General features: G+C 38.3%; 1 protein-coding gene across 3 annotated transcripts in view; it reads left to right on the plus strand.

The window, feature by feature from the left end:
- Window positions 1-24,262, plus strand: part of LOC147172201 (receptor-type tyrosine-protein phosphatase U) — a 213,029-nt gene that overhangs the window by 50,789 nt on the left and 137,978 nt on the right. For all 3 annotated transcript variants that reach the window (XM_086077670.1, XM_086077671.1, XM_086077672.1), the window contains exon 2: window positions 12,934-13,065. In XM_086077670.1, the coding sequence (XP_085933796.1) occupies window positions 12,934-13,065 (132 nt within the window). The remainder of the gene's footprint in view (window positions 1-12,933; window positions 13,066-24,262) is intronic.

A 24,262-nucleotide genomic window follows, 5' to 3' on the forward strand; every position in this document is an offset into this window, starting at 1 on the left:
TGCTGGTGAATGTTAAACAGAAACCGCCATCTACTCCTCCCTGAGAAAATACAACCGCTCAAAATAAACTACGCTTGTGGGAAAAAAAAAACACCCTGATAATTAAAAACTAATTTCATATCAGCGATGGGATTTCTCACTTGCCAGACCCAAAGCTCACAGGAGCAGGAATATGGAATAATTGATGTTTCCTTTTTCGGTTCAGGAGAAACAACAAGCTCCAGTTGTTTAGGAGTCATTGTTTCTATTGTAAGTTGTCCTCAGAATAGCACAGAAGAGGGGTTTGTATTGGAAGAATAATAACGTCTGTTTGACTTTTAGTGACATCTGATGTGTTTTAATCATAAATGCAACCATTGAGGAGGAACATGTGAACTTTGAACTAAAATTAATGTCAAGATAAACTGGTGCTGGTTGCTGTCTTGGTACACACAGCTGTGGTTTAGAATGCAGCTTTAAATGTGCTTTATGGTGAAGCTGTGCTTATGTGTTTTGCAAATTCACATATTTATGGATTTTTGTGTGTGAACCCATCATCCTCCATTAACCGAAGAAAAGGTGACCTATTCCCTATTTTTGTGGTCAGGCTAAAGCAATAAAAGTTTTGCTTTGCTCCAATTGTAAACCTTTTAAGGGCGCCAGTTTTTTGCAGGTTTTAGCTATTATAGGGAGTCCCTATTCACTGTCGTCGAAGTTTGTCCAGACATTGATTGTTCGGAATCCGAATTAATAATTCATTCATTTGTTCATTTATTTCAGGCAGCAATCAACATCAACATCAACAAGATATCATTTTTTCCAAACAATACTCAACTAAACCTAGACTGAAAAGGAGTGGGAGGAAGAAAACCTATTAAGTCCCACCCCCAATCTCATTAATATTAAGCTTTGAAAACAAATTTAGCGACTTTCCTGCAAGCATATTAATAATACTAAAACACAAGTCTACCAACAATGATGATAGTGATAATAACCCCAAACAACAAAATGTTCCCATGAACAATGATGGAAATAATCCAGACGAAGAGATGAACATTTTCCCTAAAAATGGTGGTGAGAAATTCAGCCTTTGCTACGTTACGTTTCATAAAAAAAAAATCCCCCCAAAAAATCATTATAATTACTGAATTCATTTTCTGCTTTATCATGATTTATATCCTACACAGGCGCTAAAGAGGTCAAGGAAACCACAAAAATAAAAACAGCTACTGGAACATGAGGGAGCTAGCTAGATAGCTAGCTAGTCATGTCTTGACCTGCCTCCCTTAATTTTCATGTGGGTTCTGGACTGAAGTCTCAAATGAATTTTCCACTACATTTTATGTTCTACGTAGCTCAGATTGCAAGTTGTGTGTGTCGGGGTTTCAGGTAGTCCACTGTATAATGGATTCTTCTTGAAAATCTGGCTAGCTCACAGATGCTAGAAATGCTATAGATGATTAGACGACGCCTGATAGTTAGCTTCCTGTGCATTTGCTAGCAGAAAAAAAATCTCTCGCCTGCTTCTTGACCAAGTGAAATTGTTGACCATCATGACTGCGTCAGCTTTTGCTCATTAACTAATACTGGCGTCAATTATATATTGTAAGGATGATGGATAGATTGATGAATGGATGTGTATTATCTCAATGAGGTCTGGAAATTTGAAAGGGTGAGCAATCGATACTGAAAGTTTGCTAGCAGAATTGCATTACATTTCCTCCCAAATGTACTGCATTTTACAAAATGAATGCATCCTTTAATTAATGTATTGGCTTCCTAATTGCAGGGTGAGCTCCCCTTAATCCGAGAATAACGCCTGTTTCATTGGCCTCTATAAGCCTTGTTATAGCCAGTTTCATTATAATCCACCCTGAATCTCTTTCTCTTTCTCCTCACAATCTATTTCCCGGCCTTACATGTTTTCCCGGGGCCTTCTAACCAGCAGGGTTGAGTTATTAATGCCTGCGGGGAGGGGGGGGGGGGCAAGAGAGATGATTTCATTGCGTATTCAGGTATGGCGATGGATGGCTTTCTGAGGCAGCCAGGGGAGTGCTGGGAGGGGAGCCTCAGTAGAGAATAAATATACCTGTCACCTGGTGATGTATCTGGCCACGCTCGCTGCAATGCAGATCAACCCCCAAACCTCCCCCCTCCCGGACTGCCTCTACCATTACTCAACCTTTCCCCACCTGGTTCCAGCCTCTTCCGATTTGAGATTGAGGTGGCCCGTGAGGAGTGCAGACTTTGGCTCTTTTTTCCAATGTGGTTTGGTTCACGTTTGTCGACAGTGACACAAGAAAAATGCTGCCCCGGAGGAACTTACTAGTTCTGGTGATCATGCCTTTTCCTGACTGGCTGATAATTAAGGACAGAGAGTGGATTGATAGAGACATCCCTTCATATGGCTTGATTATGCACCCATTGAACAATTCTGTATGTATGTAGTAGTAGGGGGGGGGGGGCGTACAGACGAGCCAACTTTTTACACCACAATATTTTTTTTAGAGCTTGACATTGTCAGGATTTTTTGCCCTGCTTTAGAATAGATGGAAGTGCTTTCAGCAACAGATGAGTGCGCTAAGAGAAATTAGTCCACCACCTTAATTAATCTAAATTCTCTTCTATTTCTGAATATGCAGCTTTAGTAAATGAGGGAGAACCAAGAATGGGACAAAAGTCAGTCTACAGCAGGACTTTCAGCAATTTTGGAATGCAGCCGCTCGTCCGCACAGACACACATGCACACAAATACATATAGATTAAAATTATTCTAATGACTTATGGTTTATGTCTAGTTACAGAGGATCCTTTGCAGAACCCAAGCCCAAAACAAGACCAGTTGACCTTGTTGTCCTAGTAGTAAACTACTGAAAAAGTATCAATGTCGACTTGACTTTCATAACATTAGGGTCGACTTATAAATTGGACCCCTCTTGCCTTCAGAACTTAACAGGGAAGTCAACCCAAACATTTTCTTTACAAGAATATGTTCTAAGCAGCCGAACACAGTATTTTGATTTATAGTGTGTTTGTGGAATATCATTTAAGCAGCATTATCGATCTCATTTTGCCACTTGCTGTCAACTGAAAATGACATCATAGTTGCTCAGGGCTTAGGTTAATGACCAATCACGGCTCACTTGTTTTTGAAGCTGAGCCGTGATTGGTTGTTACCTGAGCCCTGAGCAATTGTGATGTCATTTTCAGTTGACATAGAGTGGCAAAATGGCTGCCACCAAATGGAGGACCATGTGGATTTTGCTGCTTAACTCATATTCCACAAACTAATCAGAATGTTGTGTTTAGGCTGGTGAGGGAAACATACAAAATATATATATATATATATTTTTAAATAAATAAAATGAGGGGTTGACTTACTCTTTAATTAATAGGAGTAACAATGATACTATTGTGTGTATACCTTTAGTTAGGTAGAAAAAATAATAACATCTAAGTTTTGATGATTTAATAAAATTAATCTTTGCATTGGGTAGGGCAAAAACCTTTGATACAAGTTGTCAGAAGGACCTTATAAAGGCTGACAAATGAATGTGCTGGAAAATACTATCCCTTCATTGGTAACTGCTACTTTGCTAGCATGAAGGACTCTGTTAACAATTTTACATTTGAGTGTTAATTTGTAAATTGTAGACTTCCTGCTGGTGCTGCCATTTCAACTTCTTTCCTGCAAGATAATGCGCCAATCTAAAATGTTTAAACTGTGACATGACACCTGAGCGAATCTGTATCTAACCATCATATTTTGACAACAATATTAAAATGTTTGTATTTGACTAGAAATACCATTACCTGTTTTTAATGACTGGGTATTGAGCCGAGACCTACTATTTTTGTCATGAGGGACGTGAGTAATTGAGGGATGACGGACCCAAATGCAGGACGTGACTAGACTGGTCCATGACTGGAACAAACGTGATGTCAGGACCTGATTTGCCTTGACTTGACTTGCTGAGGAGTGGCTATGACTTGGCTTTGGCTGTGGCTGTGACGAAGACTTGGCTGTGACGATGGCTTGGCTGTAACGATGACTTGGCTGTGACGATGGCTTGGCTGTGACGAAGGCTTGGCTGTGACGAAGACGACTTGTCTGTGAGGAAGACGATTTGGCTGTGACGAAGATGACTTTGCTGTGGCGATGACTTGGCTGTGACGAAGACTACTTGGCTGTGACGAACACTTGACACACAAACTTGTACACGTAGACAATGCACCCAGCCCGACTGGACAAGCACAATAGACTAAATACACCAACTCTAATGAGACACACCTGGGGAAATGAAGACACACACAGGTGGATGTGGCTAGACATAACGAGACAAGGCAAGAAACCAGGAACAAAACACTAACCACAGACAAAAACAACAAGAACACGCACAACAAACAAAAAACCCAACCCCCACAAAACCGAAACATGACAATTTTACCCATGTCTCATTGTCCCTGCAGGAGTTCCAAATAAAAAACTGTATCAACGGGTATGAAACTGAGCTTTTTCAAAGAGTGTAATTACATTACAAAGTAGGGGGTTCCACAAATGAACAGATGTATAAGATGGTAAATCTAATTGGAAAGGCAAAATGTGTCAGTAAGAACTCCTCAAACGAGAAAGGGAGTAATTTATTTGATTGATGACGCTCATAAAACCGGGAAGCATTTCTTCAATGTGTTGCTGCAACTGTGGCAAATTGTCGCATCTGGTTTAACGGCTCATATTGTATATTTTCTTTTACCCAACTATAAAAGCAATGAGATTTCTATGCAAACATAAAAAAGGTTGAACAATTCTCCTCCCTCTCCAGCCATCCACCTGATCTGGTTCCAGTGAGCGTTTTCAACAGTTCCCATCTGATACCTTGTCCTTGAGACTGGTACTTCCTGATTTATTGATGCGATAAATCTACTCCTCATTTTCTCTCATAAAAAGAAACTTTATTATGCAGCTTGTTCTTTCTGCAAGGCCTGGCTAGTAGATTTAGTTGTGAAGAACAAGTCTCGTAAACTTTCTGTTTGTATGCACTTGGCATTTATCTGCTCTGCTAATCCCCACAATTCTCATTGTCAGCAAGCAATAAAAATGGTTTGGGGATCAATATAGAGATCTACTGCACATTGTGGAAAACAAAAATGCTCACTGATTTGTATATATCCTGCATGGAAGAAAATTAGGGCCAGTGAAGAGAGAAAAGAAAAAGATTGGTAGGATTCTGATTTTATTCTAAAAATTCTCACTTTAAAGTCAGAATTCTGATTTTTAATCTCAGAATTCTGACTTTGAAGTCAGAATTCTAACTTTAATATCTGAACCTTTTTTTCTCTCTGACTTTAAAGTCAGAATTCTGAGACTAAAGTCAGGATTGTGTCTTTAAAGTCAGAATTCTGAGATTAAAGTCAGAATTCTGACTTTAAAGTGAGAATAATAGTAGGACTAAATAATAGTAGGATTAATAAAATGAGAATTCTGACTTTAAAGTGGGAATTCTGACTTTAAAGTAAATTCTGACTTTAAAGTGAGCATTCTGAGAATAAAGTCAGAATTCTCACTTTAAAGTCAGAATTCTGAGAATTATGAGGTTAAAGTCAGAATTCTGAGAATAAAGTCAGAATCCTGCCAACCTTTTTTTTCTCTCTTCACTGGCCCTAATCCTCTTCCAAAATACAGAATATATACAAATCAATGAGCATTTATTTTATTTTTAGATCTCTATATTGATTCCAAAACCATTTTTATTGCTTGCTGACATGAGAATTGTGAGGTAAATGTAGTTTTGCACTAAATGATGCTGTGGTCACTCGGGTAAAAACACACGTGCAGAGAGTGTGAGGCGTTGCAGTAGAGGATGTGTGATTGTCATGATAGATGGGATGAATGTGAGTTGAGGAGATGACATTCCCCGCCAGCGCTGGCCTTGAAACCCGCCTTCTTTTCTCTTTATGATGAGACTTTTGCAGAAGGGAGTCTGCGGGCTTCATTTACTGAAGCAGCGAGGAATAATATAGTGCCAACATTTAGATGTGTCAGGTCCCATATCACTGGCTGGTCTATTAGAAATGGACCCCATTGCGGGACAATTAACCTCATGCCCCCAGCAGCAGATCTATGCAGTAACCGCCCAGCATTGGCCAATAAATCAAACCTTGAGGGAGAAAGCAACACTATCTCCCCTGCTGGTTACTGTTGCCCGATGGATCACACTTATATCAGGGTACATTTGAGTTCACATTCAAGCAGTGGGCATGCAAAAGTTAGGTGTCACTGTAGTGGTCAAACTTTTTAGGACCAAACAAAAACATGAGAACTTTGTGTGTTGGACATGAACTCTCCTCTTTGACAGGACGGCAACTAATATTGAGAAAAATGAGTCTATATGGAATTGCACTTTGATACTACTGCAACTTCAATTTAATACTTAATGCACTTTTTATTTATAGAACCAATAAAGTTGGTAGTTCATAAGAAGGTCATTGTCCTCTTACAGAGCGTTAAATGGTTACTTTTAAATGGACAAAAGATGTGATTAATAATGAACAGTCATGCAAGTAACTAAATTATGTTAATAAGAGCATCATTTTCTTTGAACGCAAGAGTGGCTTCCCAATCTTTTCTTCCTTTAATAGCCATAATTTTTACTAGTGGATTTAGCAGGTCAACAGTTTCACTAATTTAATCAAATATAATAATACAACTACATTATGAGTTTACGTTGATTGACTTTATTATAATAAAGTATATGACTTGGAAGATCTCTTTTATGCCCCTGTAAGGTCCAATATAAATTTTCTTCTTGTGGATTGAGTTTGAAAAGCAAACTTTAGAATTAAACACTGTAATAAATGCATTACAAACATATTACTACAGTGTAATAAATTAATTAAGTAATGAAATATTTACACTATATATTTTATTGATAAAACTGTTAATCACTTCAGCTTTTTGCTTTGTGATTAGGTCATCTATGAAATTCAAGTTGAACAAAAACCTTATTCATTAAATGGCCCTAGTTAACAATTATTATAAAGTATATGAGCTGGATGATCTCTTTTATGCCCCTGTAAGGTCCAATATAATTTTTCTGCTTGTGGATTGAGTTTGAAAAGCAAACTTCAGCATTAAACACGGTAATAAATTCATTACAAACATATTATTACAGTGTAATAAAACTATTTAGTAATGAAATATTGAACACTACATATTTTATTGTGAAAACTGTTAATCACTTCAGCTTTTTGCTTTGTGATTAGATCATCCATGCAATTTAAGTTGAACCAAAAGCTTATTCATTGAAAGGCCCGAGTTAGCAAACAAACATTCACATTCCTAATCATAATTTTTTTTTTTTTTTTTTTGTTTTTTGCACTTATGTTGTGAGAAGAAATTTACAGTATGTCCAAAAGATCCAGTTTGGCAATTATATTCCATTCTTCAGTCAAAGCCCATTTTTGTGTTTTGCATTACATCATATCAATCCAATCACCACCTAATAGCTGGAAGCTGCGGCTATCTTTTACACCGTTTTTGAAAACGAGACGTATAAATCCTCAGTGGAGCGAAGCCGCTTTTGGTCTTCCTCCACAGCCTGTCATTTATTTAATAGCAAAGTCAAGAAAAAGAACGAGCAGTAATAAAGCCGGGTCACCTTCAGGACCCGCTTGTGGTTATTCTTGTCATTAGCATGTGGCATCTCGTGCTGTCCAGCTCCCATTATTACCCAGGCATGCTTTGCCCTTACGACTGCGCTGTTCCCACTGTCCACTGTCACCATGTAATCCTCTCACTGATGGACTAATGTGAAATATGGCAACAGATGCGAAGTGCAGTGACTGAAGCGTGATGATTTGGGACCTTGGGGCCATTAAAGCCATAACTATTAAATGTAATTTGAAAATGTTGGCTTTTTGGCACATGGTATAGCGGGTTGTAAGGTGTAATGATGATCACGACACACCCCAGGGTGCCTTACTTCACCAACTGTTATTGGTGTTTGCATTTGCCTTTGTTAATGTGCTTTGGGGTGTTTAGTCTCTACTATGTAGTTTGTGCATGTTCCTTTGTAATGGTAATTCTCGTTAAGATACTCGGGCTGTAATTACTGCCGGTGTTTATGTTTATTTTTGTGCGTAGTCGTTTTACTCATTGCTTCATTCATTTTGGGTTGAAAGGTGTTGTGCATGCGCTAAATGAACAATCAACTCATTTTGTGTTGATTACGCCAATTCACAGCATGTGATCATAAACAGGTAACGGCAACATTCTGTTCAAGCTGTTCGTTAGCGGGCACGTTCAGTATTATAGCTGCTGATCAGAATCCAAATCAGATTACATACAGAGAGTGTTTACATAATGTAGGGGAGACCGGGTCTAGTTGTATCACTTTTTATACTTGTATATATTTCAATACATCATATATCAACAAAATACATACAAGATGAAAGACCAAAGTCTTAGGTATGTTTTTTGTATTCATTTTTTTTTTTTAAGAGCTCAGTATTGTTCATTCGGAAATGTCATCATCATTGCTCTTTTATTTTATTATTTTATTTTATTTTATTTTATTTTATTTATTTATTTTTTTTGTGTGTGTGTGTGGGTGAGTATGTGTATGTGCGTGCGTGCGTGCGTGCGTGCGTGTATTTGTTAGCTCACCAGAAAACCTATTAGAAAAAATCTCATACCGTTCACCTAAACCGAACACCAGGAGACCCGAGGGGACCAAAGAAAACCAAGGAAGGTGAAATCCAGCACCGACCAGACACCCCCCACCAGAACTCCTCCCCAGCCCAAGAAACATCCAGACCCCAACAAATCCAAAAAACATAAAATCAGGGAGGCCTCAAGAGACCAAAGGAGAGACCGAGAAAAGGAAGGAAGGACAGACGAAGCCGCGTGAGATCCGCAGACACCAGCCTCCACCGATTCAATAACCTGAGGAGGAAACAGATTGTGTCTGAGTTTCGGTAGATGCTGGTGTGGTGGATCTGGCATGCATGAAAATCTCCACCAAAGAGGGGAGCCGTCGACCCTCGCCGGAACAGAGCAAGCGCAACACCTCAGGGCCCCCCAGGCCCACCGGCCGGAGAGCAAACCCAGGAGCAGGAGCGCCCCCCGCCCCAACACGGCCCACGCCCCCGGCCCAACGCAGCAGGACGGGGCACTGCAGGCCCGCCAGGCACCCCACCGGCCCCCAACCCCGCACCCCCCACGACCCCCCGCCCTTTTTCTAATCAGTTAATTAATTGTATAATTTCAAAATATCACGATATTTTGACATGAACAAATATTCTAAATGTGATACGCAAACATTCATTAAATGCTTTACTTTAATGCATGAAATCAGGTTTATTGCTCAAACACAACCTGTGCTACCTTAAACGTAGCCATCCGCTGTCACGCTAATGGCTAACAAATTGAGGTCGTGAACATGTGACATGTTGCCCCACCAATGGGTAAGTTATCACACCATATGGGGTAAAATGTCACACGGGATTTTGCAACTAATAAAACAATGACACAATTTCCTTTTTCTTTCCTGTTTTTGTTGTTGTTTTGTTTTTACAGCCAGAGAAATTGTTTATCATTGATCTTGAAAATTTACCACAGTCATTGGGCAAACTTTAACATATATTATTGTATATTATAAGTCCTAAGGAACTGCTGGCATGTAGGTCATAGCTCTCGGCCTTAAATGCCTGTTTAGCTTCGATTAAACTAAAAATTTGAGATTAAAATTGAATTAAAAAAAAAAGGATTTTGGTTCATGGATTGATTGTTCATCATGAACCTTAAACTAGTCCTGACATGTGGGCATACTATAGTTCCAACAACTGGAAAATGTATATTTAAACAATGAAACAAAACCTGGCAAATTCATTTCCTCACTTTTCAGACTCATCATCTGAAGAACAATTCTGGCATACGTAAACAGGGTTGCCAGAGTTATATTTTTCATTGGGCCATTTTTTGCATATGTGACAACAAACCCCAAAATGACTGAGACAAGTTGCCCCAAACTACCATGTTGGCTAATAATTGTTCTCGTTTAAAGTTGGCTTAAAACAGAGCAGTGAATGAGACATGACAAGATGCCTGAATCTCTCTTCTAACAAGTCCACATGAGTTGCTGCTAGAATTTGTCTATATGTATGACGCCTGTTTCAAAATATATGAAGTAGAACATTTTGACTTTGGGTTGTGCAAAACAGATAACTGCCACTCATCTCAGCTCACAATCTGCTATTCTCTTCTCAGACAATACACAAACCCTGACCATTTATACGAAGAAAACTAGTATTCCACTTTTTCGTTGTGCCCTCTGGCGGAGAAGAAAATTGCAATGTTACAAACCGTGATACAACTAGCCCCGGACTCCTAAGGGTACCACTAGTGCTGCGGTACCCAGCAATGACAGCTTTGCAAACAATGCGGAGAATCGTCAAGTGACCAGTAGTGCAGTAATTGCGGTACAACTTTGAATGTGCAATGATGCAGAAAGTCCTTGAGCACTTTAGAGGGCCTAGTGCTGTGTAATATTGATCGGTGGCAGTTATACAAATATGTAGAGAGCTGAAGTGCCAATAATCAATATTGTCACACAAGATGTGCAAAATTGTTAAACATTTGCAAAGTGCTACTATGGGATTTTGACTCAACTCGTTAAGGAATTGTTAGTAGGAGGGAAGAAGCGATTGGGAATGGGATAGCTGCTGGTTTTGGTGTGCGTGGTTTGATAGTGCCTACTGAGGGAAGGCGCTGGAAGAGGTGGTGACCCGGGTGCAGAGGGTCCGAGATAGGGATAGACCGATTATCGAGCATCGGCCATTTTGAAGAATCATACGGTCGATAATAGATCCATTTAAAAAAAGTTTGGGGGTGGGGTTTAAGGGAACTAATTGTTAAAATTTTCATAGATGCTTCTGACCCAGAGAACTCAGCTTCTGTCTTTGTTTGAAATTAACTCACTTGCTCCCAAAAGCGTATAAATACGTTCTATTTTAAATGTTCTAAGTGTCCCAAAGACGCATTTATAATTTTTTTAATGCTTTTTTTATGCTAGCGCATACAGAAGGCTTTGATGCAGCCTCTCAACTGCAAAAACGGTTGAATAAATGGTAGTTATTACACAAACGGCCAGCAGGTGGCAGCAGAGCAAAATAGATCAACCAGGGCCATGTTGCAAAAAAAGCTAATTTACCCAGTTCTAAATAGATTTGTGAATAATGATTAAACTTAGCTACATTCTAATGCTAATTGCTGCAAAACGGAAACAGATAGAAATATACTTATTTTTTTCCTGATGAAAGAATCTTTCTTTTGGTAAGTTCCATGTTTTTATAGCAATAGAACACAATATTCTGTGGGGCCTTGCAAAATCTGTCAAAATGCAGTAAAGCAGCCGGGAGTTAAGGGGATTGTTACTTTGAAAATAGCTGAGATTGAATGAGATAAAACTAAGATAAGTAACATTTTAATACTTCAGATATTTAGAATATTTTATTTATTTATTTACTCTAGCAAACAATAGGGAGATATTTACTTAAGTTTTTATTTAACTTTTGAAGATTCCTGAACTTTTTGTTAGCTTTGTAAAGATGTCTGTTGACCAAGATTTTTTTTTTTAACTCCAATATTTCACGAACCCTAAACGTTGTTAAATAAACATATGCTTTAAAAAAAAAAGCTGGAGTTTGTATTTTAAATTTTTTTATGCCAATATTTTCCCTTTTTGTGAAAATGAATATCGGCTCCAAATATCGGTTGTCGATGCCCTATGTAAAAATCACCCAGGGTCATGAGGGGGTAAATTTAGTTTGTTTACCTGGTCTGCCAGCGTTTGTAGCGCTGTTTGTATTAGCTTGTGGTGGGATGTAAACACCGGCAAGTAGGAAGGAGTTCTGTGACATCAGTGCACCATTCCTTGTTATGATTTCCTCAATAGCTCCGTGACGCGGTCCATAGCCTACGGTGAAGTTGTAAGTCGGCGTGAAAAATTTTCAACAATTCTCAGTGTTATAGTGAAATTCTTCCATATAGCAACTATATGATGATGGCAATGATGATTTAGTCCATCTCTTGCTTTAGATTGGTGAATTTAGTCAGAAAATACACATGATTTTTCAAGAGATACTAATACAAAATATTACATTAGCTATCACTGCTGTCTAATGAAAAGCATGTATTTCCAAATTCGTGGAGCTTTATGTTTTGACCTGGATAAAAAGCAACAACAACAACAAAAAAGAAGAAGAAAAAAAAATAGTTTTTCATTTGACTGTGTCGATACCCAACCTTTAAACATACTTTGAAAGATAGAAAAATATATTTGGAATCTCATTATTGAAAAGTGCTCATCTGGAGAGGGATACAAATAGTTTCAAAATCTTAGTTGTACCATAGGATAGTAAAAGCTAATCAATAATTGGACCAAATGTGGCACCACAGGAATGTTGCCAAGACCAGAACATCCCTCCGAAATTAACAAGAGCTCAACAAGAAAGTGGAGTACATGAATGCAATTTTTTTCCCAATCCTGCATGAAATTTCAAGCCCATTCAAACCTTGTGACTACAACTTAATCATAAAATCAACCCCCCCGTTAAAGCCGGATTTGTCTTCTCAAATGTAAATCCATCAGAACCTTCAATATCATTAAGAATGTGTCTGAGAAGGCCAGGTTGTCATCGGTTTCCAATCCAGAAAACCAAAGATTGTTGTTTAGCCTTTAATCGTTGCTTAGCTAAGTAGCGTCATTATTGCACAAAACAGTACATTCATTTTTGTCTGTTTGCCTTATGTAAAAACAAACAAACAAATGAAGACTTGACTATGGCAGTGCTTAAATAAATCCCTTGTTTGAAACACCAAACAAAAAGAATCTTTAAAATTACTCTTATCATCTGATGTGGTTCAATGTTTCTTGTTTTTTTCCCGCCTTCCAGCTGCTGGCTGCACATTTGAAGAGGATTCAGATCCCACTTTGTGTGACTTCACACAGGCTGAAGAAGACGACTTTGATTGGCAGTTGTTTCAGGCACACAATTCTCCATACGCTGGCTCGGACCTCTTGCGCGGTAAGTAGCCCTCGGAGATCACTCGTGTTTATAAACACTGATTATAAAAAATCTAAACACCCCTGTTGAAAGGCCAGATTTTTGAAAAAGGACACTAAGAAGATAAATCATTGTGGGAATGCTACCCAGCCATGCTTTTAAACAAGACAAGTTAGGTCAGTGGTTCGAGTAATTACCTTCCACCACGGAGGAACTGGGTTCAAACCAGCATTAGACAACTCTTTAGTACAAATGCAATACTGAATACTAATCATTGTCAAATTATTTCACATCCATTAGTTTTGATGTGATTTGTCATTATTAAGTTTTCCATCTATATTATTGTCTTCTATATTCGAAATTCAAATTTATCGCCTTTCAGTTCTGACGTATTCACTTCAATTACATACAATTTCAAAGACTCTTCCATGGCAGCAATGGCCCAGTGGCTAGTTCAGCTGACATTTGACTGGTAAACTGGAGGCGAAGGTTTCAAATCCCACCTTCACCAGATTGCAGTTCAAGTGTGTTTATTTTTATTTTTATTTTAATTTATCTTTCAACTACAATTAAAACTAATAATTTTCACATGATTTATCTTTCAATTTACTTCAGAAGCATTCAGCTTTAGCATTCAGCTATTAGCATTCAGCTTTCAGGATTCCCACGCAATTTCTGCAGAAATTGCACTTAGTCTAGTTTCAAATCTTTCTCCACCATTAATGTGACCTTTAAACTGTACAACTCAATTTGAAAAATGCCATCTTTTTTATGTGGAAGTAAGAATAAACAAATGATAAGAGGACGTGCACACATTATCTCACTTGTTTTTATAATTGTGTTGTACATATTATAGTTAATAATGGTGGCAAAAGATTCAAAATATTTTATGGCAGTCTTGTTTTTTATGACTCAAAAACCTGGAATTTGAACAGGGAGGTGTGTGTAGACTTTTCATATCATCTGTATCTTCGTGTGATGACATTGGCAATATAGTTGTCAAACCATGCTGACTTTTATGTAGCCATCTTGTGATGAAGTGTGCGTGTGAATGTGAGCTTGAATTTTCTCCCTGTGTTCTCTGTATACTAGAGCATTTGAATTTTGATTAATCACGATTAATCGCTTCATACATTTTTTCTTTTTTTTTATCAACATTTTTTCCTGCCAAATTTGAAGAGTACTGGTTATGTGTTAATTCTTTCGACATTTAATGTTATGAGGACATCTTCTAAATGTTTTGATCCACTGCATTGCTAAAACACAACCTATGCTACCTTAAACATAGTCACGCTAAAGGATAATCTATGGCCACAATTAATAGTGCGATCAATCTGCGTTAATTCATGATAAATGCGATATTTTTTTGTGATTAATTAATCAGTTAACGCTTTAACTTTGGCAGCACTAATGTATACGTAACCAATCCAGAATTATTTTTTTGTCTATTTAGTTGAGCAAAGATGAATTCACAAGAATTGAAGAAAGACACACACAGACATACTAAATGTGATTTGGGAAGATTTCCCACTTCACACCTGATGATTTTGTGGTTGGGATTCATTGATATAAATCAGGGGTCTGCAACCTACGGTTCTGGAGCCACATGTGACTGTTTAGTCCCTCACCTGTGTATCTAAAAAACAAAAACAAAACAAAAAAACATAGAAATTAATGTTTTTTTTTAAATATTTATTTCTATATTTTTTTAGATAAAATATTATTCAATGAATTAATGATGTACATTAAAAAATGAATAATTAAATATTAAAAAAATACCATACTCATACACAAAATTGTCAAAAAAGTAAAAAAATTGATAGCAAAAAAAGCAGAAAAAATGTCCAATGGTAGCCACAATATGTCCAAAAAATGCCAGACACAGTTTTGGTTATTTATTTGGCCTAAAATGGATGTTTTGACAGACAGGATTGCAAACCCCTGATATAAATGGATAAAAACAAAACTTAACTATAATGACAGCTTTTACTAGAATTTGGAAGAAAAACACATTGATTTGTTGCACTGCAGTCGTTATCAGAAAAGTGTTTTCTAATCTGCCTTTATTGTCCAGCTTCCATTTTGCATCAGCTTTAATGAAGCAGTCACCCCACTTTTGTGTGTTTCCTGCTAAGCCCAAGAATAACTTTATGTTAACCGGCCTCAAGACTAATGGAAACTAACATTTTCCTGCCATCATCCTCTCAGCTGGTGGTTGCCAGAGGGAGATAGCATGCATAGTTTATAAGGCGCTCCACCATCATTGAATTAACAAATTCCTACTGGGAACTAACAAAGAGAAGCATGTTGTTTTAGCTTCCCACCAGAAAAATCAGATGCGGCAGTGAGCTTCCAGCTGTTTGTTGAAGGGATCAACTTGCGTCTGTCGTCACGTCCAGTTCATCAGTTTTGGGTGCAGTTATACATATTAAATGAAAATATGTATCTAACATTACTTTTATCTTTCTAACCTAACAGCAGGCGGTTACAGTTTACATGCAGTCAATATTCAGGTTACAGCAGGTTAACATTCAGGATAACCCCCGTTTTTGTGTGTGACTTACTCCCCGTAAACATGATTATTTTGATAAATTGGAATATCCTGATAGAAACCGTAACGCACGGATTACGCAAATAGATGTCATTTGCGCTTTTAACTTTATACGGTCAGTAAAATGTCATAATAATCATGTCACTCACCACACTTATGAAGTCTTTTGCAGAGGCTTTGGCATCAGGTGCTAACTATCGAGCGCCCTAGCTAGCTCCCTGGGTGCACATTTACCTGCTAGCTTAAGTTTTTTTTTTCGTTTTTTTCCCTTTCAGACACATTATTACAACAAATTTTATCGATCACATCATTTACAACATTAGCATCCGAAAGAAGGGCAAACGGGTTGAAGCCTTGGCTTAAAGTTAGGCTCGTTTAGAGAGTGGGACGGTTCTGGACAGGAACCAATGCCTCGTTCATTCGAGGTATTCCGATAACGTTTGTATGAAAAAATATTCAGGTTATAAAAGAGGTAAGTTAATGTCCTGTTCTCAACATCTGTCAACATGTAATCCAATTTTGAGCATGACAAATCCAAAATTGAACCCTAAACTCTTAAACTGCACCTATGGTAATTTACATTTTTGTCATCAGCAATGAAGTGTGAATCTGCCTGCAGCTAGCAGCCCATTCACAGCAGGCGATGGGCTAATTAACACTTCTCCCTTTGGGTTTAATTAAAACTCAGTCTCATGCCATTTACAGCTATTGAGGGCCTTCTGTGGAGCAGATGAGCGCAGGTTGAATTAGACAGGTACTAAAATTTGCAAGACAAGCGAGTCCACGGGCATCAACTTTTGTGTCAGGACCACTCTTGGACTAGCTTAGCGATAGGGTGTGTGCCATTTTGTCGAATTCGTGTACATACCTTTTGTTTGGCATTTTCACATAATTTAAATTGTATAGCTCTCCTGCTGATCCCTGGAAGAGGAAGTCAGTTACTCTTGCTTCGTTTTTTCTTACTTAATCCCCGCATGTTGACTTTTAACCATGTATCACAGCGGACAACCAAGGTGGCGAGGGATAACTAGACTTTATGAGATAAGGCTATTTACATTCCACCCGTATTACTTTGTGCGGCTGAGAAATTTGTGTCGGGGGAAGATTAGTAAACACAGCTAAGACAGCAGCAGCTTGTGGCTCCCAGGAGAAATTAAAAGACTACTGTTCCCATGAACAAGAGGGGAAAAGAAGATAGAATGCGGCAAGGTCTTAATAAGAATGACCCATTTATCATCAGATTCGCCTTTATTTTGAATGAGATCAGTGATGTCTGACTGCCTGATAAGCTTCTGTTCTTGTTCTGTTTTAATGAACGTGTTAGTTTGTAGGATGATGGCCTTGTCAGGAAGGGTCACAAGTTACAGGGCTGTACAGTGGCCATTATGCATTATCAAGGTTGGGAAAAAGAACACAATTCCCATAGGCAAGGTTATCCATGTGGTCAAACTTGACATAGATAATTGTGGGAATGCTCAGTTTTTATTCTCTACACTTTTTTTGCTGTGTAAAAACTCCCACGTAACACATCCGATTTACACCGTTCAAATTTCAACTTAATTAAAAATAATACACGGCTTCCTAGGAATTTATCGTCTGATTCGACATTACTTAGTTTTCTCACAATTTAATGTTAAATATCAAAATTTCCCCATTCATTTTCAATGGGACATACTTTGAAATTGTTGACCGGTAAACAGGAGGCAATGGTTCGAATCCCACCATAGACAGATTGTAGTTCAAGTTTTCTTTTTATTCATTTATCATTCAACTACAATTAACAATTTTCACATGAATTGATCTGGCAATTTCTACAGAAATTGCACTTTGTTAGATAGGTTAGTGTAGTTTTTGATATATGGGTTGAGGGGAAGGGTTGGGCGGTCGATCATGGGCTGAGGTCTATCCAGCCCCCCCCACCGACCAACATAAATGACTTGGCACGAACAAGCTGATATGTGTTACTCAAAGAGAGCATGTTTGTGGGATTAAGTGGACCCTTTCTGGACAAATTTGATCAGATGCTGCGAGTTAGGATTTGGATTAAAGCAGGAAGGTTATTTCCTCTTCTTTCCGTCTATCTTGGCTTTGTGTGGAGTATGGTTGGTTAGTGTGCATTGTGGTGTGTAGTTGGTGATGCGACTAAAACTTTATCTATAAATTACTGATATCCAGATCCTTTCCAAAAAATTTATCGGTTTGTAAGACCGTACTGGAACCCAACCAATGTACTCGATATAAATGAGGCTCAAGTCGTGTTGGTCTGAATTTACCGTTTTAATATTTATACTACGTATTCTACCCATCCATTTGAAATACTGTTAAATGTCTGCCCCAGGCCCTGAAGGTGCAGTTTGATACACTTTCACACTTACAGTCAGGATCACAGAAGCCCATCACTTAGAGCTGCTGTACCAAAGATGATCTGAAAGTAGCCGACTCTTTAATGGCAAGTAAATTGCTGCACGAGATGAGAGTGGTCCCGGCTGAAATGGCTTTTAGTACTATCTTGGGGTCAGGGCCTGGTCGACGTAAACATACATACATTCTGCGAGCTCAATATCATAACCTTACTATGGAAGAGGCACACCGTGGCGCAGTTCTATCGCTATCCTGTTGTAGTCGTCTTACAGAAGACGACATTACCGTCTTACTCTCTCAATCTAGCACCTCTCACCCCAGCCACACACTTTGGATCAGCTACAGACACGTGTGAATTTGTGTGTACGTGTGCCATTGACAGTGACCCGAGATTCATCTGCCGTCGTCAAAGTCATCTGCTGTTATCGTAGCCGTCCGGTGACCAGCCATCTTCTGTGGTTTAATATGCTATTACAGTACAATTGTTGGCTTTTTCCTCTTTCCTCTCCGGCTCTCTGCATTCACTTCACAATATAACAACAACTAATTCTATGGAGATTTAAACTTGTTATTCTCCCGTGGCCCCTTTTTTTGTTCATTCCTAATAGCAAATCAGTCAGTATTCTCTCAACCAATTTCAGAAGTGACTCTATTAATTGTGTTGTATTAAACAATGTAAAATCATTCAATTACACAGACCAGGCTATCATTTTATAAAAAAATATCATTAAAATTGCTAGCCCCTCTGACTGCACTACCGTTCTGATCTACGGTGGCCTTCCTCCTTTTATGTGTGAAACGTAACGCTCTATGGCATGCTGCATGCTTGCGGTTTGGTATCAATATTTTTTTAATATTTTAGGTTTGTTGTTTGTTTTTTGATTTCGTAGAGTTACCCACGTTTATTTTCTTCTTCTTCTTGGATTAAAAAAAAACCATGCATTTTAATGGCTGTAAATTATAGACAGATTTTCGCAATTTGTGGCCCGTTCCGTATCCCCCGCGAATAGCGAGGGTCGACTGTACTTTGTAATCTAAGAGTTAGAAGTCAACAGCATACTAGATGGTATTTTGTACAGTAACTATCAATGAAACATAAAAAAAAGAGCTTTTGTGGTCTGCCACGTAAACATTTAGCATATTTCTTGATGTTTTCAAAAACGTCACTATACTAATATTACTTTTAATGAATTATTAACTGCAGAGGTGGGCACTTCCATCTCCCCGTTTTTCTCGTTGTTGACGGATTTCCACATTTTTGGCGAATGCTTTATGATGAAAAGCTTCAACAAAATACACTGACTGAACATCAACTGCAGCGGGTTTTTGTCCGTCGATCCAACAACGAACGGAAGTGCACACATCTGATTAACTGATATTAACAAAAAGAAAATGTTCTCTGTGCTTACATTGTCACCTCAATGACCAAAAATGCTGCCAGAGTGCTGCGCCGGGGAAAATATGACTTCATTAAATACCCAAACTGGTCTGCAGGTTAAATGACAAGTCTAGGTCAAAATGTATTAATAATAATTCGCAATAATTCAAGATTAACATCTGAGTCGGACTCCAAACCATTATCTGACTGCGGAGGAACTCTGCTATGCATTATGTAAATGTGAACTCTCTACCGCTGAGGTTTACCACAGCATTTGTTTTTATAGTAGAAAATAAATACTTAATGATGTCATTGTCCTTGCAACATTTTCAACCGAACGATAAGCCGAAGGTAACGGAACGTCGAGCTCATGTTAACGACGCTGGCATTTTTTGGTTTGTTGTTTTGCCAACCCGCAGAATTAGCTTTAATCAGCTACAGCTGAGTAACTTTAATGGCGGCAATTAAGTCTCGGGCTTACCGCAGAAATCAAGCTTGTTACAGCTTGTTAAGACACAGTTAATTATGTCAGTCATAATTAAAAAAACGGCAACTCTTGGGGTTTTATGGCCACCTCCTTTTAAATATCGCTTCGGTAATTTTCATCCTTTTGTTTCACGTATTTTTTGTGTGACGAAACCAAATGATCTATATAGTGTTTTAACAGTGTGCTCTCACTATTTTGTTCTCTACAATGTAGAACATGACATGTTTGGTCTTGCTTCACCTGTTTTCACACTCATCTTTAATGTCTACCAGGTGCTTTTGAAAATGTACGGAACATTAATACAGCACCAAGATTTCAGGGGTGCCAAAAGGAAATGGCGGTTGTGACACCTAAGCAACATGGCTTCTTTGATGAGAATAAGATTTTGCCAAGTAGTTACAGTTCTGATCTGTAAATCTGGCTTTTCCTTACCTTGGGTCTCTTGCTGCATCATCTACCTACGTTTTGGGACAGCATAGCAAATGTGTGAGTTTCAAAGGTTTCATTTTAAATAAACATTCAGCCTGCTGATTTCCTTAATTATCACACCTTCAGACTGAGAGGGAATGACCAGTTAGTTGAGTGAGCCAATTGGTCAGAATGATATATAGTCCTCAGAGGACCACAAGTGAACTCCAGTGGCTCACCAGGATGATAACTTACAACTCATTAACGCCAAGTCGATAAGATCACAAGCTTTTCACACATACCGGTCCCTGCAGCTAATCTAAATCAAAATTATAGCCAATGAATCAACCTCTAATTCGGCTTTCCCTTTTGCCTGCAGTAATAAGCTATATAGGTGTGTTTACCATCGGGGTTTTTTTTGTGCCAAGGTATCCATTTTACACAGGAAAATATCTCACAGCAAACCGTCATAGCACAGTGTCACAATACGATTGAATACTAAAGTAATCATATTGACTCAATTAACTCGCAAATGTACTTTTCTCATTGTGAAATATTGGCCTATTTAATTGAACACAAAGTGGATATACTCGTAGGGAGCATGTATGGCAACAGATGGTTACACGGGATAATTGTACTTTTCTTTTAATGGATTTTTTTTTCTCATATCCATCACTATGCATTGCATCTCGAGTGTAAAGAGAAACGATTGCAGACTGTATAAGCTTTGGAAACTATTCTTTGGCCAAGGTCTCGACTCACCCAGATGATTTACAGGTGGTAAGGTTGCCTGAATTTACTCATGTAGGGACAGCGATAGGGCATTTACGTTTAAAAATTCAACATGAAGCTCAATTGTTTTTGCAAAATTTTGAATTTGAACTTTTTAAGAAAAAAAGGGATGTTTGGCGCAAACACAACATTGCTCATATCATCAAATATTTGAGTAACCAAGTGTCCTACTGAAAATTCTATTGAATAATCGAGTTTCCAGATCAAATATTTTTTTTTATGGTTAAAGAGCAATTATGAATACACAAGAGAAAATTTGACAATTCACTTAATAATGAATGACCAATGGTTTTCTTTTTGCTTTTTATTTTTTATTTTTTCGATTTTCAGCAGTTTCTATTTCTTCACTTAAGAAGCTAGCATTTTAGCATGCAACATAATACAGTTTGTTACATTTTCAATATTACAGAAACTTGGGATTTGAAATGTGGTGAGTTGACTTCCCTGTACCTGTGTAAATTTCCCATAAAAGTTGTGCCGGGTAAATGGTAAGCATCTATGTAAAGTCTGTCTCTAGATTGAAGACCTCTGATCTAATGAGAACCAATACAAAAGTTGTATCAGCAATTAAGCTTGGTGGTTCTATAGGGAAGGCATTGCTCACAACAGCAACAGCAGAGCAACGCTGTATGGAAGTATTTTCTTGAAAAACCTGCGAACCAGTAAAGCACATTTTGATGTGGTTATAGCAGGAAACAGCTGCAATGTAGCCATTAATCAAAAGTCCTCTGGTGTCACAAGTAAATACCTGCACAGCGCACATACAATATCTCAAGGCAGAATTTATATGTGAATGCTGTAGCCTTCAGTTTGCGTTCCACGCTACAGCTCAGTGCTATTTTGTCTTGCGGTTCACTTTGTTGACAGAGGTTATCTCACCTGAAATTGACACCAGGCTCCTGCCCTTTATCCAAGACGCAAGGACAGCACACACAGATGGGCCTGTTGAAAGCTGATATTTTACCGGTTCACTCCGCACACGTCCGGTTATTGCATCACATGAATCCTCTAGTCTACAACATTGGCTTCTTTCCGCTCAAGTGTCTTTTTCTTTCTTCATCCGTCCATCTAGTCTGCTATGGAGTATGCAGTAGCCCATCCCAGCTGACACTGAATGCACTGTCTTAGCTGATTTCCACAAAACATTGTTTTGTGTTAATGAAGGCGGGCCGCCAGGTTTATAAAACACTAGGGGAAACCCTGAATGAGTAAAACAAAGAAAATAAGAAAAAACAAGCTTTGCTGTCGAGTAGTATTGGTAATATATTTTTATTTTGCTTTCCATTTTTTTGGGTGACCTGCCTCTATAAGAGTGGCTAAGAGAAGAATTTGAGAAGAGAAGACTTTTAAAGGATTATAACTGCTAACCTTAGCTGTAAATGCCAGTCTAAAAAAAGTCAGAAATCGTGGGGATACATGCTTTTGTGCAGACGACAATGGTCGGAGTAACATACTGTCTATTTTCACATTGAAGTTGACATTATTTAATGGGGAACAAAATGTCGTGTGGGAGCATGAAAGCACTTTGATCTGCTTTCAAATCCAGCACACTTGTTTCCCCCTGGTTTATGATTCCGTGGGCTCATGAGGAGATAACGACTGCATTTAGAGGGTTCCACAAGATGCCTCCTTTGCTACAAGAACATTTAGAAAGTTCTATTTAAATTTCACGGATCAAGTAGCTGAAAGACAACTTGTGAAAGTATTTGATTGGAATTCAGAACCGTACAATTTGATTTGATTACAGATTCAATGCATCGGGATGTATCTTGAAAAAAGTAATTTCCTTTTCTTTTTTTTTTACTGTGTGATTAATATTTTGTGCTGAATACTTTTCAAACACTATTTGTAATCCATATTTCTATGATTAAATTAATTACAGATACGTTTGCTCCCATTATCTTTTGTCAGAGCAAAATGGTATAAATGAATTTGCTTTGACTCAATTTACCGTGTGCACCCCTTCAATTTTCTTACAGCGCTCCTAAACTTTTAAATTAGGGGCTGCGGCGCTCCGAGTAAGAAAAAAAAAAAGTTAGTCTGGAACTCTACTATCATTTTCTCTGTAGGTGATAGCTATAAAATGGCTTTTTGTATCACATAGAAAGATGCTCAAACGTCAGAGATGAACAGCAACGCAAATCGCACCGTCGTCATCGATCGACGACTGTGCGATCGAATGATTTGTCTCTTTCTTGCCGCGAGAAGCTGCTATAGCAATCCACAAGCCAGGAGGGCTTCTTGAGTGTCGTTTATTTCATTTCCATTTTGCTGGAATAACATTGATTGGAGATGTAGGACCCTTTTGAGCCGGCATCTGCTTGGAGAATCAGCAAGCGGCGAGTGGGCACTTCACACAAGGAGACCGGGCGGTTTCCCCTCTTTGTCATTCTTTTCGGTTTAAGCTCATTCTTGGGTGCAGTCTGCTTCCATAATAACTCTTGTCATGGCTAACACTTTGTCAGTAATTGATTTGTACTCCTGCTTCTGAGTGGGTACATTTGCATTAAATTGTGATGATAATGACCGTGAAAGGCCTGATGCCAGCAGAATGCCAAAGTTAAGATTGATGGCCATTTGAATTAGCCACAATAAGTAATATATTATATCGGCTCTCGCGGGACCATTGCTCTCTCTCCCTGCATTTATTACCTTGTCTTTATGTGGATCGACACAACCTGGCATGTTATAAGTATCCTGCACAACACTGTGTTTCCATTCCTAATGATTATTTGTATCCTTGGTATCTGTCAAGAATGAAATTGAATTTTGAATAATTAGAATGCACTACAGTTACCAATAGTGTAGGGATTAAACAGGGTTACCAGAAATGGGACAGCCGCATTGGCCTTGGTGTAGGTGCCAGCGTGTTTAAGTAACTGGACTCTTTTCTAAAAAATAGCTCACCAGTGATGGACTTGGTAAGAACTAAAAGAAGAAAATTATCCCCCAAATTTTGTTAACTTATCATGGTATACACATTTCATAATTTACAGTTTAAAACTGTAATATATTGCGTTGAATGAACAAAAGCTGTTTTTATTTACTCAAATATTACACAAAAAGGGACAAAAATTGCAGCATAAATGAAGAATTTTATCTCACTATCGAAAATAGGGGGTATCATCTATGAAAACCCCGCAAAATATCGAGGTACAGCCTGAGGTTAACCTCGCAATGAATGAGTTATGGACCCAAATAGAAATCTGCGATAGAGTGAATCGGAAAGTAGCGAGGGACC

This window comes from Leptonotus elevatus, chromosome 6 (assembly GCF_054856555.1).
Source record: "Leptonotus elevatus isolate MCC_2025b chromosome 6, RoL_Lele_1.0, whole genome shotgun sequence".
NCBI lineage: Eukaryota > Metazoa > Chordata > Actinopteri > Syngnathiformes > Syngnathidae > Leptonotus > Leptonotus elevatus.